At 40.2% G+C, this 17597-nt stretch overlaps 1 protein-coding gene across 2 annotated transcripts in view; it reads left to right on the top strand.

The window, feature by feature from the left end:
• Positions 1–17074, top strand: part of LOC149451490 (SWI/SNF-related matrix-associated actin-dependent regulator of chromatin subfamily A member 2-like) — a 191083-nt gene extending 174009 nt beyond the window's left edge. For both annotated transcript variants that reach the window (XM_089690612.1, XM_089690613.1), the window contains 5 exons: positions 8165–8270; positions 10476–10577; positions 11863–11995; positions 14968–15110; positions 16080–17074. In XM_089690612.1, the coding sequence (XP_089546738.1) occupies positions 8165–8270; positions 10476–10577; positions 11863–11995; positions 14968–15110; positions 16080–16115 (520 nt within the window). In that variant the 3' untranslated portion in view covers positions 16116–17074. The remainder of the gene's footprint in view (positions 1–8164; positions 8271–10475; positions 10578–11862; positions 11996–14967; positions 15111–16079) is intronic.
• Positions 17075–17597: the final 523 nt, after the last annotated feature.

The following is a 17597-nucleotide window of genomic DNA, read 5'->3' as shown; positions in this document are numbered from 1 at the left end:
AGATAGGCTCTATGTTAAGTTGCCAGTGTTCCCTACATTTGAGTCAGAGTGCTATAACAAGGCTGTAAACGAAGATTGCATGTTGAAGTTGCAGATATTGAAAAAGCATCTATTGGACAATCCAAACGCCTCTTTCAATGACTGAAAATCTTTAAGGACACTTCCAGTATACAGTTGTGCAATATAAACAAGACCGTGCACAGCCCAGGCGTCAAAGCCTTTCGGTTTAACAAGCTTCGGGATAATCAAAATTATGAATAAACATGGTGTAATTCGTAAACCCCAGGTAACCCTTGTGTTTTTTTACTCTGTTCCACACTTTATCAATTAACCACTAGCCTACAGGGCACTTATACGCCCTTCCTGCCCAGGCCAATTTCCAGCTTTCAGCGCTGTCACACTTTGAATGACAATTGCGCGGTCATGCAACATTGTACCCATATGAAATTTTTATCATTTTTTTGAGACAGATAGAGCTTTCTTTTGGTGGTATTTAATCACCTCTGGGATTTTTATTTTTTCTTAAACCAAAAACCACTGAAAATTTTGGGAAAAAAAACGTTTTTTCTTAGTTTTTGTTATACAATTTATGTAAATAAGTGATTTTAATCCTTCACTGATGTGCACTAATGAGGCTGCAGTGATGGGCACTGATAGGCTGCACTGATGGGCACTGATGAGGAGGCACTGGTAGGTTGCACTGATGGGCATTGACAGGCATCACTGATGGGCACTGAAAGGCAGCACTGATACATGACACTGATAGGCGGCACTGACTGGCACTGATAGGCGGCACTGACTGGCACTGAAAGGCAGCACTGATAGGTGGCACTGATTGGCATTGATAGGTGGCACTGACTGACACTGATGGGTGACATTGAAAGGCAGCTCAGATGGACAATGATATGTGGCATTGATGTGCACTGGTATGCATTGATATGTGGCATTGATGTGGCACTGATGGGCACTGGCACGTGGCACTGATTGGCACTAATGAGCACTGACAGGTGGCACTTCTGGGGCCACACTGATCATCAGGGCACCGGCTCTCCTCTCCTCTCGAGCTGTCAGCGTGACAGCTCGAGAGGAGAGAAATGCCAATAACCGACATTTCCGTGTTTACATGTGATCAGCTGTGATTGGACACAGCTGATCACATGACCAAGCCGACATCTTCGGCTCTTTCCGTGATCCGCTTTGTCCCACGGCTCCCTGAGCCGCGCATGCGCAGTGAGAATGGTAGGACGTCATAATGGTAGGACTATCAGAATGAGAGAACCACCTTGCGCCCATCGTACTATAGGGCGGGCGGAAGGTGTTTAAAAAAAAAAAGGCAGGTAATGAGTTCTGAGCTCTAAATCTGCCAGCCTCTAAACTATCTATCAGCTGGGCATTAGGAAAACTATTGCTAAAATGGCTCTGTTCGGGTCATGATGTTCAGCTGTTTTCCAACCTGTTAAGTTTTGTAATTGCTTAGCTAAAAAGTAAAGATATGGGTTAGGAACTGCTAGACCTCCAGCCTCTTTAGAGTTTTGCAGCGTTTTCAATTTGATTCTAGTGCTAAGTTTTATAAAAATGAGAGCATGAAAAACACATGTAACGGAATCCAAACAGTCAATATGTAGTACATATAACAGAGTGGCCCATATCCTTTTGATAAGATTGGCACATTCTACAACTGTCAGCAGTAGCATGCACCAACTGTACTTTTAAATTTTGTAATAAGAGGGAGGATATTAAGGGAGATATACTTGAATATACACGGGTGTAAATTTATACCCAGGTAACCGAAGGAATCCATCAGTTTAATTTGGGAGGCATAGCTCAGGATCGTCCTGGAGGAAGTAAGAGTGGATTTGTTCCAATTAATTGTAAAGCCTGGAAATTTTCCAAGATCTCTCTACTAGGCCCATCAGGCTTTCTAGGGAAGCACAAGTATCCCCCAGAAACAAAAGCACATCATTTGCATTTTCTCAAAGTCCCCTCTTTTAAACTATGGATGGGTCTAGGCATATAGCGGCTGCCAACGGCTTAATGGACAGGGCAAATAACAGAGGACAAAGTGGGCATCCTTGCCTAGTACCTCCTAAAAAAGGAAAATGGCTCTGACAGGACATTATTGACTCATATTCATACTCATGTGTTTAATATAGCAGCTTTATCCAGGCTATAAAATTGGCAGCTACATAAAAAATTTTCAATACTTTCCACATTCATCACTATCAAAAACCTTAGTGGCATCTAATGAGCAAATAGCTTTATTTCCTGGGTTAGACTCTGGGAACTGACTTTTACATATAGTTGTATACGGTTGACAGCAGTGGACCTATTTGGGATGAACCCCAGTTGATCTTGGTGTATTAATTTAGTCATCTATTTGAAAGTACTTTGGCCATAAATGTTTATCTGTCATTGAGAGAAATGGGCTCATAGGCAAATAAGTGTTGGGCCCTTTCTCAGCTTAAGAATTACAATAAGGGCTTCAGACATGGGCAGTGGTGAAGAGCCCTGATCTTTTGCAGAGTGGAGGGTTAATAGGTGTCTTGGGAGTAGGGTTTTCCTGAATATTTTTAAAATTTCAGTCTAGGTGACCATCACTCCCAGGTGTTTTACAGGTAACAAAATTGCAATTTCTCCAGAGTAAGGTAGATTGAGCATTTTACTATCTGCATAGTCTAGCTGTGGAATGGTTTGGTAGTAAGTCCAGGAGGTCTTCCTCATGAAATACTACGTTTTATATATGTTCAAAATATGTTCTGAAACTATGCAAAAACGAGGGGGTATCAGGTGCCATAGTAGTAAGAGAGGTGGCTATAGAAGAGACAATTGAGGGTCTTTCCTGTGATTGTGCAATGACCACTAACAGGAGACCTATAGGAGTAGGGTTAGATGCTGTAAATATAATTTTTCAATAACCTCAATTCCAGGCATGATATCAGTTTTAATAAACAGTTTTTATTTCAAACAAAGCCCGCTAAGATATGCTTTCAGTGTGTCCCACACAACCATGGTGGTAACCGAGTGCCTGTTAATCAGTGAAAACATTTTCAATTGAATAACCATATGATCCAATATCTAAAAAAGTTAAGCCAAAGGGGTTTGGTTTTCAGTGGGCCTGAGGGGTATTGCCATTAAGTGTTAAAGTAGTTGGCAGTAATGCTGAGTTGCCTGTAAGGCCCTTAGGCAAATACCAAACCCTCGTCATCAATGGGAGCAGTGGATCATTACCCAAGACAAGGTCCATTCGGGACAGAGAGGAGTACGTGAGAAACAGAATTGTGTGGCATGTGGACAATTCTATCTTCATATTATCAATAAACCCTATCTCCAATACATGTCTAGCAAAGGGAGTCCTGGTTCCGGGAGAGTGAGGATTAAAATATTTATGGACTTCCAGAGAGGGATCAAGATAATTGTTAGATTCTCCCACCACAATTAGGGTGGCATGCAACAAAGTGAAACAGGCATTTCAACCCCTCCATTTTGAATGGTGGGGGTATATAAACATTGGTCAAAATACATAATGTCATATTCACTTTACGCAATAGAAACCTATATCTGCCCCATGTTTTCTGCACAAGTTTGGTTCACAGAAATAGGGGATTGACCAGAAATCAAGATACTAACACCTCTTGAGTAGCTGGCATAGACCGTGTGATATTGAGTTGGATACCGAGTATGTTTTAGAAGGCAGGTAAATGTGTTATGCGTTTGTAACATAGGTTATGATGTTGTAACATAGTAAACATATCCACTTACAAGCATCATATAGGCCTCTAACATTCCATGAAAGTGTAGAGAGATTAGCAGCTACCATAACAAATAAGGCAAACCTTTATGTGCGAATAGGATTATCCCACAGGTTATATACATACAGTAGCCATCTCGCTGAGCCAGAGGAAGATCAGGAGATTGAGGAAGTCTTTAGATTTAAAGAGTTGATGACTGCAGGTGATGGTTGCTGAAACATCAAGTAAGCTGGAGAGCTGATCATCGTAGAGAGGTGCAAAAACAAACTTGCAAAACCGTCAAACTTTAAACACAGCAGGCAAGAGTAAAAATCCACGCAAGGATCAGCAGTGGAGAAAGAAAAATTGGCGTGCGTTGCCAAACGGTATGACGCAGTCATGTAAACGGTATTGACCATTTCAAGTAAGTAATAACATTCTGTCTAGATACCGTAGCGGGGAGGGAACTGTAAGACAACAAAGTCTTACGTCAAAGTCTTAAATATATAGGACAGACCTCAATTCCCTCAATTGTGCAGGATACAGCACTACATAGAGTAGATTCAAATTTCTCAGACAACATTTGACATCCAAATATTTAACTCTACAGCTTTGTATTTCAGCTGAAAAATCTGTGAAGATAGAGATTGTGGTACCATAATTTCAAGCACTGGCATTTCCCTGGCAAATTGCAGAATTAAACCTGGATCCTTAAAATGAAGGTGTTTGAACAGGAATGGCCTTGGGGGTCCCCCTGGTGGCAGAGAGTGGGAAGGCAGTCTGTGTCAGCTCCATAGAACAATGAGATAGATTACCTTTACCATAAGTGTTCACAAGCCAAGATTCAATATATTTGGCCACGTTTCTCCCCCTTAGCCTTTTTATGGGTATCTATTAAATGGAGATTATTTCCTCAGGCAATTCTTCATATCCTCAATACTGAAACCGTGTTTGAATACTTTAGCTGAATTAGCATGCACATCTTGTTTTAAGAAGCGGGAGATCATCCCTAACAGTGAAGTCTCAGCAGGAGAGGGTTAGCACATGTAAACCTGCTCAGCTTGGAGACCTTTCCTCTCTGCTTAGGCTTGGTGGCTCTCTGAGGCAGCACCACTTCACCATCTTAAATCTGCAATCTGAAATTGTCAAAATATAGTGCAGGAACCTTTTTTTAAAATCGGTGGGGGGTACCACAAAGTCGGAGTTGCAGCGATTTGAACAGTTCCATTGTCGGCAGTGGGGTGTGACTCATCATATGATTTTGAACTGTCAAATCGCATTGGTGTAAAGTCCCCAGAGAAGGATAATAGACAGGATGCTGGACAGACATACCAGATTTCTGCTCTTGATCACATTGATGGCCAAGTCACACCCCCTTGTAATTCTATTTACAGTATAATATAGAACCTTTTGTCAGTGTCGCCTTTGTAAAGGAAGATCTATGTATCTATATTTATAACACTGAAGTCTGTAACCAGAAGCAGATATCAATACTTATTACACATGAAATGTATGCTGAATTTCTATTCAGTGTCAATTCTGCTTTGTCCTGCAAGGTACATAAGATTTACTTTTATTTAAAACGAACTCCGTTATTGTTTATTTTATATTAGGATTTTATTGATCTAAATGGAAACTTTAATAACCATTATCTTAATGGATAGAATGATTATAATTAGTGGTGCACCGAAATGAAAATTCTGGTGCCGAAACTGATACCGAAAATTCAGAATGCACATGGCTGTAAACCAAAACCGAAATGTCTGCGTAAATGGTGGGGGTGGGGAGGCTAAATGTTTTTTTTTGGGGGTTTTTTTGTATTTTTTGTTTTTTTAACTTTAATGTGTAATGTTTTCATTTTTTCTTTACTTATGATTTTGCTATCACATAGGCCACGGGTGTCAAACTGGCTGCCCTCCAGCTGTTACCAAACTACAAGTGACAAGTCCTCTTTGGGGGGGGGGGGGCAGTGTGTGCAAGGAAGGGTCAGAAGAGGATCAGTGTATATAGTGAGGGAGCAGTGTAGTACACACTCATGCTCCCTCACTGGCTGCCCCTATGTCACTGCCAGATTTTATATGTAATTACAGGCATTTTTTCTTCACTATAGCTCCAAGAATGAGCAGTCATTCTCCTCTCCTGTCCCTTTTTAATGCAACATTAAAAAATGACAAACAAAATAAATGTAATATGGTGATGGCTAGAAAAATAAAAGAAAAGATCTGCAGGAAAATGACAGCTATTTGGAAGAAGTTAATTGGGCATGAAAAAAAAAGCGGTAGGTCCCAATGACCCTGTGCCTCCAATATATCACTTCATAAGTAAATCTCCTTTCTCTTTCCCCTCTTACTCCACTCCTTTTTTTTTTTTCTTCTACTTTTCTGTCCTTCCTTACTCATTCTCTGTCCCTCTTCTCTGCAGATACCATGGTCTTGGCGGCCTTTTAGTTCAAGAATCAGCTTCCTTTCTTATCCCCCCCCCCCCCGTCCCATATCTTCATATTTTCTTAAAAACTGTCAACCCAAAACTCATTTAATGTGTCAATATTTGAATATGTGGGGGGTGGGAGGGACAATTTAGGGGTGTGAAAAGGATGTTCCAGCCTACTGCCTCACCTCCCCTCCCATTCTCTATATTTGTCTTTCTCAAGATTTTCATCATAAAGAAACCCTTGAAATACCTTTCTGGGAACTCCTGCTAAAAATGACTGTATCCACAATTCGTGACACAGTCGTGTGATGGTCAGTGGAAAGAATGCTACTTACACTTGTGGACATTGGGAGGAATTGCCCCCTTACAGATAGCTAAAAAGATAAATGGTATCAGTGGGAACTTATCTGAGAGGCAGAAATTGCTCATTGCTCAGGGAACCGCTAGCAACCTCTGGAGAAACTCTAAGGTTCCATGGTACCCTGGTTGAGAAACCCTGCTCTATATAGTGAAACCTAAATTTATTTATCACCTAGTACTGTACTTGTGTAGGTCATATTCCCAAGTTCACTCATTAATAAATATTACCCTCCCTTTATTAGTGACTTCAGTATGGAGGATTGTAAAAGGGGGACAATGGACCCCTGGGGTGGTTGGTTAAGGAGGGTTAAGGGATTTATATCAAAACAGTGTTTTATAAATACTTAGATGGTCCATTTTGAGAGCCGCAGCCTCTCTCACTCCAGTATTTACACAGCAACACCTGGTTGTCATTTTGAAATGAGAGGGGTATGACAGCAGCGAGGCAGAACGATAGAATGTATTACCACATATCCTGCGTGCTTCATTGAAAATGTTTAGGAGGTGCAGTATGTCCGGCGTCCACAGCTGGTAAAAGAACAAAATATAAATGGCTGCTTGTGTCTGGAAAAATGATTTTTGTTTAGGAATTAGGAAGAATTTTCATTTTGTCTGTTGGGTCAAAAAGGACCAGTTTTATTCTTACCCCTGGATCAACCAAAGTTTTTAAACTATTAACCTCCTCGGCGGTATGATTCTTTCCGATTTTTTTGTGCTGAAAGCGGTACCATTTTTTTGCATAGAAATATGTAGTTTTTTATTGTAGGCTGTAATTTTTAGGAATAACTCACTGAAATCTGTACGAACAAGAGTCTAGTAAACATCCTGGGTAGGATAAAATTTGAAACACGAAATCATAAATTATAATTTAATAAATAATCATAAAAAATAATAATATAATAATAATAAATTTAATTCAATAATATAATCAAACCAAAAACACTGAAATTTGAAATACAGAGGCAAATTCGCACATCGCTGAGCAAAATCGTTTGATGACGAATTTCCCCACAAATCATCACTCAAATCTGCAAGTGGTTCTGATTTACTATGGCTGTTCTAAAACCGCTTTTGACCTAAAGGGACGCTTTTTGGACGCCATGGACTTTTCTAAGTTTCCAGGCAGAAAGAACAGTCAAAATGCAGGCAGGGCGCAGGACAAAGCAGTAGGGACAAAATGTATGTGAAATGCATTGAAACAGCAATGACAGCAAAAATGACATTTTTTAAAAATTTCAAATTTCCCTCCTGTTCCGGCGCCCGTACATCCCGATGTCACAGGGACCGGAACACGGAAGCCGGATGCCGGCATCGGCCGGAGGAGATGGCCGGGGATGCTGCAGGGGACACATCGTGGGAGCGAAGGACAAGGTAAGCTCTGCAGGGACTCCCTGAGCAACACCGCATGGTAAGCCTGAGTGTAGCTCGGGGTTACCGCTCTTGGTACTGAAATTTTACCCTGAGCTACACTCGGGAATACCGCTAAGGAGGTTAAACATGTTTTTTTCAATTTCTTGCTGAAGGAATGATGACATATTAACTGCAAGCCGTAACAAAGTTATTATGCAGGATTGTTGCTTACTTATCGCAGTTAAAATATGTAACACATTTTTAGTTGATATTTTTGCCTGTTTAATTGTAAACAGCTCTGGACGACAGCTAAGTGAAGTCTTCATCCAGCTTCCCTCCAGAAAAGAACTGCCGGAGTATTATGAATTAATCCGTAAACCTGTTGACTTCAAAAAAATAAAGGTATGACACACAGTAATTTGAGAAATGTTATGTCTTACGTACATGCTCTTTTCCACAGTATTGTACACTGAAGGAAAAAAAGGTCTTGATAATCACTAGTAAATAAAGCTTTTGTCTGGTTATATTGCTGTTTTTTTTGGTAGCAAAAATGAGCAAGATTACATAAGTGGGATCTGTTGTATTGTGTTTGTCTTCATGTTAACTTACATTTGTTTTGTATACACTATATTGCCAAAAGTATTGGGACACCTGCCTTTCCACGCACATGAACTTTAATGGCATCACAGTCTTAGTCTATAGCGTTCCATATTGAGTTGGCCCACCCTTTGCAGCTATAACAGCTTCCACTCTTCTGGGAAGGCCGTCCACAAGGTTTAGGAGTGTGTCTATGGGAATGTTTGATCATTCTTCCAGAAGCACATTTGTGAGGTCAGGCACTGATGACGGATGAGAAGGCCTGGCTCACAGTCTCCACTCTAATTCATCCCAAAGGTGTTCTATTGAGTTGAGGTCAGGACTCTGTGCACACCAGTCAAGTTCCTCCACCCCAAACTCACTCATCCATGTCTTTATGGACCTTGCTTTGTGCACTGGTGATAGTCATATTAGAACAGGAAGGGGCCATCCCCAAACGGTTCCCATAAAGTTTGGAGCATGAAATTGTCCAAAATGTCTTGGTATGCTGACGCCTTAAGAGTTCCCTTTACTGGAGCTAAGGGGCCAAGCCCAAACAACCCCACACCATAATCCCCCCTCCATCACACTTTACACTTGGCACAATGCAGTCAGGCAAGTACTGTTCTCCTGACAACCACAAAACCCAGACACATTCATCAGATTGCCAGACAGAGAAGCGTGATTGGTCACTCCAGAGAACACATCTCCACTGCTCTAGAGTCCTGTGGCCACTCGCTTTACACCACTGCATCCGACTGCATTGCACTTAAGAGTTCCTTTCACTGGAACTAAGGGGCCAAACCCAACCCTGAAAAACAACCCCACACCATAATCCCCCTTCCACCAAACTTTACACTTGGCACAATGCAGTCAAGCAAGTACCGTTCTCCTGACAACCGCCAAACCCAGACACATCAGTTTGATTGCCAGACAGAGAAGTGTGATTCGTCACTCCAGAGAACAAGTCTCCACTGCTAGAGTCCAGTGGCGGCATGCTTTACACCACTGCATCTGATGCTTTGCATTGCATTTGGTGATTTAAAGCTTAGATGCAGCTGCTAAGCCATGGTAACCCTTTCCATGTAGCTCTCTATGCACTGTATTGACAGCTATCTAGTCTGCAGTTGGCGACTTCAGCGCACTGTGTGCTTCAGCATACGCTGACTCTGCTCTGTCATTTTACGTGGCCTACCACTTCTTGGCGGGGTTGCTGTTGTTCCCAGTTGCTTCCACTTTGTTATAATACCACTAACAGTTGAGCGTGGAATATTTCATGGATGGACCTATTACACAGGAGGCAACCTATCATGCTGCCACACTTGAATTCACTGAGCTCCTGAGTGCGACCCATTCTTTCACAAATGTTTGTAGAAGCAGTCTGCATGCCTAGATGCTTGATTCTATACACCTGTGGCCATGAAGGTGATTGGAACACCTGAATTCAATGATTTGGAGGGGTGGTGTCCCAATACTTTTGGCAATATAGTGTATGCTCTTCATGTTCTTTTACTTATGGGTTGCAGTACTTATTCGTAGAAACTATTTAAAGCGGAGAGATACTTACCTTCACTCCCGTTCTGTGGCATCCTGGGGATCCTAGTCTGCATCCTCAAGCACCTTGCTTCTAGGTACCATTGCTTGCCACTTTCATTGGCAAGGCTGAGATGACGTGACTCCCGCACATGCGCAGGAGTTCATTCATCTCGGCATAGCCAAAATTGTACAAGAAACAAACATGGTAGATGTATGCTGTAATATACCCGTGTGAACAAGGTCTTAATTGTCACCAAGGATATACTAGTCAAACATCGCCTTACCGTGGACCTAAAACTTTAGCTGAATAAGATTATTCTAGATTTTAAGTTGATTTAAATAAAAAAAAGCCCACATTTCCTGATCTAAAGAGGGCTAGTTATTATTGCTGCAGCCATTGATGCCTATAGCATTTCTATATTGTTTTATTTGATCGCACAGAATCACATTATTTGGACAGTCAGATGACTCATTTTTCTTCATTTTTTTTAATAGGAAAGAATTCGTAATCACAAATACAGAAGTATAGGTGACCTAGAGAAGGACATCATGTTGCTTTGTCACAACGCACAGACATTTAACCTAGAGGGGTCACAGGTTGGTATTGTTTCTCCTTATCACTTTATTAAGTTGTTGCTTTCGAGATGCTGAAGAGTACTTTTGATTCCTTATAACAAAGTATAGCAAACCATACAAGATTTGACCCTCTGTAACATTTTCGCTGAAATTTGTGAGGCCGGACAGTACCTGCATCCTATTAGATGTATTCACTGTTCGGTTACTCAGGAAGACGCGGTTGCAGCAGCTGCTGGAATACAATAGCAGTCAGTGCACATTCCTCCGTCCATGCAGTTTAGCGTGGATGGAGGAATGTTTTGATTTTCTCTCATTCACTTGGTAATGTCTGTGTATAGCTTAAGTGTATGGTTAGCTTAAAGTGGTTCTAAAGGCAAGACATATTTTACCTTAATACATTCTTTGCATTAAGATAAAAAATGTCTCAGTAGTTCTATGGGCCCCACATCTCCCTATATAGTTGACTGGGTCCTATATAGATCCAGTGCTGTGCCCCTCTGCAGTGCTGCTGTTCTTTGTTATTCTCCTCACTGGATGCAGACACAGCAGCTGGAACAATTGGCTCCTGCTGGTGTCAATCAAATCCTATGAGGAGGGAGCAGAGAGCTGGGCAGAGCCACACTGTGTGTCTATGGATGCACACAGCCCAGCTCAGGAGTGAGCCTGCATGTGTGCTACCCTAGGAAGTGGCTTCCTATGGTTGTACACTCAGAAGAGGAGAAGCTGAGAGCACTGGCGAAAGACCCCAGAAGAGGAGGTTCAAGGCCACTCTAAGCAATACCATTGTACAGAGCAGGTAAATATAACATGTTTATTTTAGAAACAATTGTAAGCCTTTATAACCACTTTAAGTAAAAATAGATATTCTGCCCCATTCCCTGGCACCCTGACCATATCAGCTATCATTCAGCCTTATAGCAAGAGTTATTGTTTGTTTGCCTTCCTCGACTGCCCTTTAGGATCATGTATCATTGTGCTTAATAAAAAATAGAGTTTACAACCTCAGACTGTGACTGAAGTTGGGATATGTGAGGGAGAGCTTCCCTAGGGGGTCCCTGATATTGACATGCAGATGTTTTCAATTTTGGATGCCCTTATTATTGTATAGAATACCTTTACACTATTGATCACCTATTGGGTCTACAGTGCTGTCCAGTAATGCTGGCTAAGCCCATTTTTGAGTCCATGTAAAAAGTCAAGCATGACAGGGGTGAAAAGATCTACTGGTCAGTCTCCGATAGAAGTAAAAAAGAGGGGTCATTAATTCTTTTGATGTAGTTACTGATCTACTTTAATTTATTTTTAGATATATGAAGATTCAATTGTGCTACAATCGGTCTTCAAGAGTGCAAGACAAAAGATTGCAAAAGAGGATGAAAGTGAAGATGACAGCAATGAAGATGACGATGAGGAAGATGAAGACGAATCAGAATCTGAATGTAAGCCATTATTTTAAAAGCAGCAACATTTTTGTTGTTGTCTTAACTCCTATATAAAACAATACCAATATTTTTTTTTTTAACACCACTATCACAGACTTGTTCTTCTTAATGCCCAGGATAGCAACCACATGGGGTTAAACCAGGCCAATTTTCAGCTTTCAGAGCTCTCACACTTTGACAATTGCGTGGCCATGCAACACTGTACCCAAACTAAAATTTTATCATTTTGTTCACACAGCTTTTCTTTTGGTAGTATTTATTCACCACTGTTTTTTTTTTTGCTAAATTAATGAAAAAAGTGATTTAATGAAAATGTTGAAAAAAAAAACAAATTTTTCTTCATTTCTGTTATAACATTTTGCAAATAAATAATTGTTCTTCATAAATTTAGGCCAAGATGTATTCGGCTACATTTCTTTGGTGAAAATAACCCAAATCCGTATTTATTATTTAGTCTGTAGGAAAAGTTAGAGTCCACAAACTATGGGATATATCTGAAAAATCGATCAATCCTGAAGAACTGACGGCCAATCTAATTTCATGAAGCCCAAAAATGTTAGAACTTTACAGATATCCCCCAAATGACCCCTTTTTGTAAAATAGTCTGAAGTATTTAGTTAGAGGCATGGCGAGTTTTTTGAAGTTGTAACTTTTTGTCATACTTTTTTGGAAAATTAAGAAGTTATTTTTTTTTTTCATACTGTCACCAGTGCAGTACAGCGTCATCATATAACTGGTGTGGTGGTGGTCAGGGACACTGACTGGTGACAGTAAAATAAAAAAAGATTTTTTTTTTTTCGTACTTTATTTTTTTTTTAACACACTGTAATCAGAGTAGTATAATGTTACCATATTACCATTGTACTACTCTGGGAAAGTCATCAGTATATTTCTTTTTAAAAATTATAACTGCTTATAGCAAAGAATTTCATTGCTATAAACAAGAATTTAACTGAATGAAATTGATTCATTCATGTTTTTTTGTTGTGATTTAGCTGTGATTGGCCACTGCTAATCACATAACACAGATGGGCTGTGACTGGCCCACTCTGTACCATGTGATTACTGTGAGCAATCACAGCTAGTGACTCAATTGTATACAATGGATGGCATGAAAGGAAGCCATCCATTGTTTACAATTGTCATGTGATCTGCTGTGATTGGTCACATAGTACAGGCAACGGGCCGGTACACAGATCTGTCGTCATCTGTGTCCAAGAGACACAGCCAGAAATAGATCTCACCGCAGCGCAATCCAGGAGGACGTCCTATGATGACCACCCGGAACCCAGCTATTGGCTGGACGGGAACTGATTAACATGAACGTCTATTTGCCTGTATTCACTTCTACTTCTGCAAAACAATTGTGATGTGAACTCCGATGATTACAAATTAGATTGGTATTGTCAACTATAATGCGTATTTGATACAACATGTTTGAAATTTGTTTTATATTTACCCTTTATTTCAGTGGTCTCCAAACTGTGGCCTTGGAGCCGAATGCGGCTCTTTGCTTGCCTTCATCAGGCCCTTGAGGCATTACTCCTGCCACTGACCCCAATAATGGGGCATAACTCCTGCCACTTACACCAATAATGGGGCACTATTCCTTCCAATGACACCAACAATGGGGCACTATTATCCCACTGACACCAACTATTTCGACCCCTAACACCAAACATTGGGCATTGTTTACTCCCACTGGGCACAGTCTGGCCTCCCTAAAGTGTGGAGGACCGTAAACTGGCCCTTTCTTTAGAAAGTTTGGAGATCCCTGCTTTATTTAAATAATATTTTGTTCTAGGTTTTCTGTCTTGTGTATTCAATGACAAACTTAAATAATTAAATTAAATCACCTCTGTCAAGGCCCCTGGTTTAGAGCCCCTTATGAGTTTTGGTACCAAAAACAGTTGAGTAATCTACTTTTAATGGTCCTGTTGCAGGAACTGCCTGTTGGGAGGCAAGTTAAGGTGTTTTGCAAGGCAGTGTATGTCTGCCCTGCGATATGACTTCGCTGCATGCCTCCTGTTCCTAATTTTCAGTGGTAAAACAAGAATGTCAATCCAGATGGTGTGGTGACTGCTCCAGTGCTGAGGGCAGGGCTTAGACCATGGCTGACAGCTAGTGTAGAATCAAGTTTGGACTACTTTATCCACCATGTGAGTTAGGTACTACTGTGGTTCAGCTTCTGATTGGTGGCAATTTATGTGAAAGGATTGTCGCTTTTCTGATATTTTACTGTCACAATTCAGTGTTTCTCTAAGTTGATTGTTATTCTTTTTCTTCTTTGTGTAACAAAAAATATCCTGGAACTGGTGAGTGGCCAGTTTCTTGAAAACTGCTGTCTGCATACCACTTGATTTTCCTCTTGTCAACTGCGAATGCAATGGGGCTTAGGAGCTGCAATGTAGTTGGGCAGCACCACATCATAGCCACTTTTACCTACTAATCCAAGCTGCTACCCAAAGAGGGAAAACCCATACAGTTGTTTAATGCCGTGCAGAGGCAGAGGGGCTGTGTCAGCAGTTCTTGCCATGGACCTGGTACTGCTGTACCATCAGTGACTTTCTTTCAAGAATCTTCGGACTGGAGTGATTGTCCCTGTGTTTTATCCCTGTAAATACAGAAAAATGCCTGTTCATGTGCCAGGAATGCACTCACCTCTTTAACCTTGTTGGCAGGAAACGCACAGCTTTTTGTGTATTAAGTGGTGTCAGCCCGCCCATTGTCTTTTGCTAAACTTCTCAAATGATCCTACTGTCAGATCTCTACAACATAAATAGAAAATCGTACTGTAGCCCAAGATGAGAACTGGGAGGGTTCTTTGAGATAACACAGGAAGTATGCAGAGTTGACAAGATCAATAGGTAGATTTGTACCTAGAAAAAAAATGTTTTTGATAGTATATTTATAAAACCAAAAAGGAGCATTCAAGAGGGTTTACATACACTTTTTCTTTTTTTTCATAGCAAAATCTGTGAAGGTGAAAATCAAGTTAAATAAGAAGGATGAAAAGAATCGAGATAAGGGAAAAGGGAAAAAACGCCAGAGTCGTGGGAAAGCCAAACCAGTTGTCAGTGACTATGACAGTGATGAAGATCAAGACGATAATGTACGTTGTACAAGTAAAAGAACTGTTACCTATGCAGTCTGTATAGTAAAGTTGAAAAAATTTTTAAAATATTTAGAGTTTCACTTGTCAAGGCTGTCATGCATAAGTCTGTGTAAAGGGTCATCCAGTTTGTCGTCATTACAAAAGTGATGCATTGAAGTGGTTAAGTTGATGCAGGTGAATTTATTGTATGTGTTGCATCATGCAACAGTTACATAAAAAAAATTGATATGTGTATAGCCAAAAAAACGCCTATCTGTGTTGTCTGCTTGTGTATCTCATGTAGCAGCTAACTACACATATGGAATGCACAGTTATAGAGTCTGTGGCTATGTACACATAAATACTATGCAACGTTTCTGGAGTGAATCACAATAGAAGCACCTGTATTCCCAGGCCCCTAAGAAAATGGCATTTACTTCATGTGGACTAGGAATTTGTGTAATGCAGAAATATAAGGGTTAATGAATTTATCATTTGATCTAGGCCCAGACGCCAGGAGGCCGCATATTTGCGTTCGGCCGGCGCCAATAGGTTAAAGTAATGCGTTTATTATTTTTTGTGTCTTGAACCTCTAAAGCATTGCACCAGCAATCAACAGATCACTGGTGCTATGCAGGACTCCTGCAGACCTATCATTGTATTTGTGTGTCCGGACACCTCTTACAGGCAGATACTTACTGACAGGAAATCTCAATGAACCACTACGGCGCTCCACAGCACCATGGTAGTTCATTGGGAACTACAAGCCAAAAGCCGCAAAGGCTTTCCGAACTTGTAGTGTACTCATTCACAGAATACTGAATGAGTGAGGCGGCCAGCCCCACACAGCTACGTGTTTTTTTTTTTGTTTTGTTTTTTTTTTAAATTGTGAGAGCTAGTGAGGGGAGAAGTTTATTGTAGTGTTTTCTTGCTGTCCTGCTGATTTCCACTTTCTAATTATGTTTTTTGTAATGGGTCTTGTTATAGGATCAATCTGAAGGAACCGGAAGCGACGATGAGTGATATACAATTAACCTGCTTTCTGGACGGAGTTTGTCATTTTCTAGTTTCAACTCATCCAATGGTTTTTTTTTTCTAATAAAAATGAAAAAATACACAATGGGGTTGTATCACTACTCATCTAGAAGGATTGTTAGACTAGTGTCAGAAATACATGATCTCATCGTGTACAAAAAAAAAAAGAAAAAAAAAAAAGATTTTTGTAACATTGTCACCAAAATGGGCCTGCAATATGAAGCAAGTGTCACATTTTTAAAGGAAAACTGTGGATTGTTAGTACATTTCTGTAGGTGGACATTTAGCTGGGTCCCCTGTGCCTGGTTTCCTATGCTATGGTGCAGCTTACATCAGTGCAAAGCTGAAAAACAATTTTTGTAGCAACATGAACTGGGACAAACTGATTCAAGTAACTGGTTATTTTATTTTTCGTCAGGCAATTTTATCAGTTTTATGTTGCTGTGGTTCAGTATTTTTTTTAATTTCTTTAATTTTTTTTATGATTGTGGTACATATATGCAACTCTCATGTACTGATTAACCCTTTTGCTGCTGGAAGGGCCTACAGTATCTTGCTTTCCATGCTATGGCTCTGCTAGCGCATAAGGTGTTAATTTGCTGTTGTTCTTTTTCCTAATGTTTCCTCTCCCAGCCTCTTGTTTTTTCCCCCCACTTTGAACAGAGTTCTAAACTTATAAACTATATGGTTAAAGTAATGATTTTTTTTTTCTATTACAATTTCTATTTGTTATGAAGAAGTTTGGTTAAACATGTTAATTGTTGCAAACTATATATAGTATGATGGAATGCTTATTTCTCCCTTTCCCCCTTTTCTTCAAACTTTGTTACCAATGTGGATAATCAGCTTTTCCCTGAAGTGTACTTAATCTTTGCTTTCTTTGCACAATGTCTTTGGTTGCAATTCATAAGCCTGAGGCAAATAAAATCCCAGCAATTTTGAAAACATTGTGGTGTTGTGGTTTCATGAGTATCACTTTCCCTGTAATGTATTCTTGTATAGTTGTAATAGACTGTCAAACTTTTGGGCACAGCCTGATGCGAGCAGTTTAATGTTTTGTCTAGTAGTACAATGATCTCACTGTATAAAATAAGAAAAAGATCAATGAATTGCCCCAATAAGCAGAAGGAATATAGGAATCAAACGATAATAGAAAAATGTTTAGAAATTACATATTTAAAATACAGTGGGGAAAATAAACATTTGGTCCCCTGCAGATTTTGTACATTTGCCCACTTACAAAGAATTGAAGGGTCTATCATTTTTATCATTGTATCTATATGACGGAAGATGAGTCTGGAATTTAATATATGTACCCCCCAGTGTAACACCATCCCAGCAAATGTCTAGAACAGAAAACCGGAGTGTACAGTTGCATCCGGTCAAACCGGGTGGTCCTGTTCTATCTCTAGTGTATGTGTCAGCCACCGGGAGGATAAATCTGTAATATCGAGCAACAATAATAAACAA

The sequence above is a fragment of the Staurois parvus genome, unplaced genomic scaffold (assembly GCF_062004578.1).
Source record: "Staurois parvus isolate SC_StPar_1 unplaced genomic scaffold, SC_StPar_1.0 ptg000537l, whole genome shotgun sequence".
NCBI classification, from domain to species: Eukaryota; Metazoa; Chordata; class Amphibia; order Anura; family Ranidae; genus Staurois; species Staurois parvus.
The sequence above is the reverse complement of the archived record's forward strand: the minus strand, read 5'-3'. Positions and strand labels throughout refer to the sequence as shown.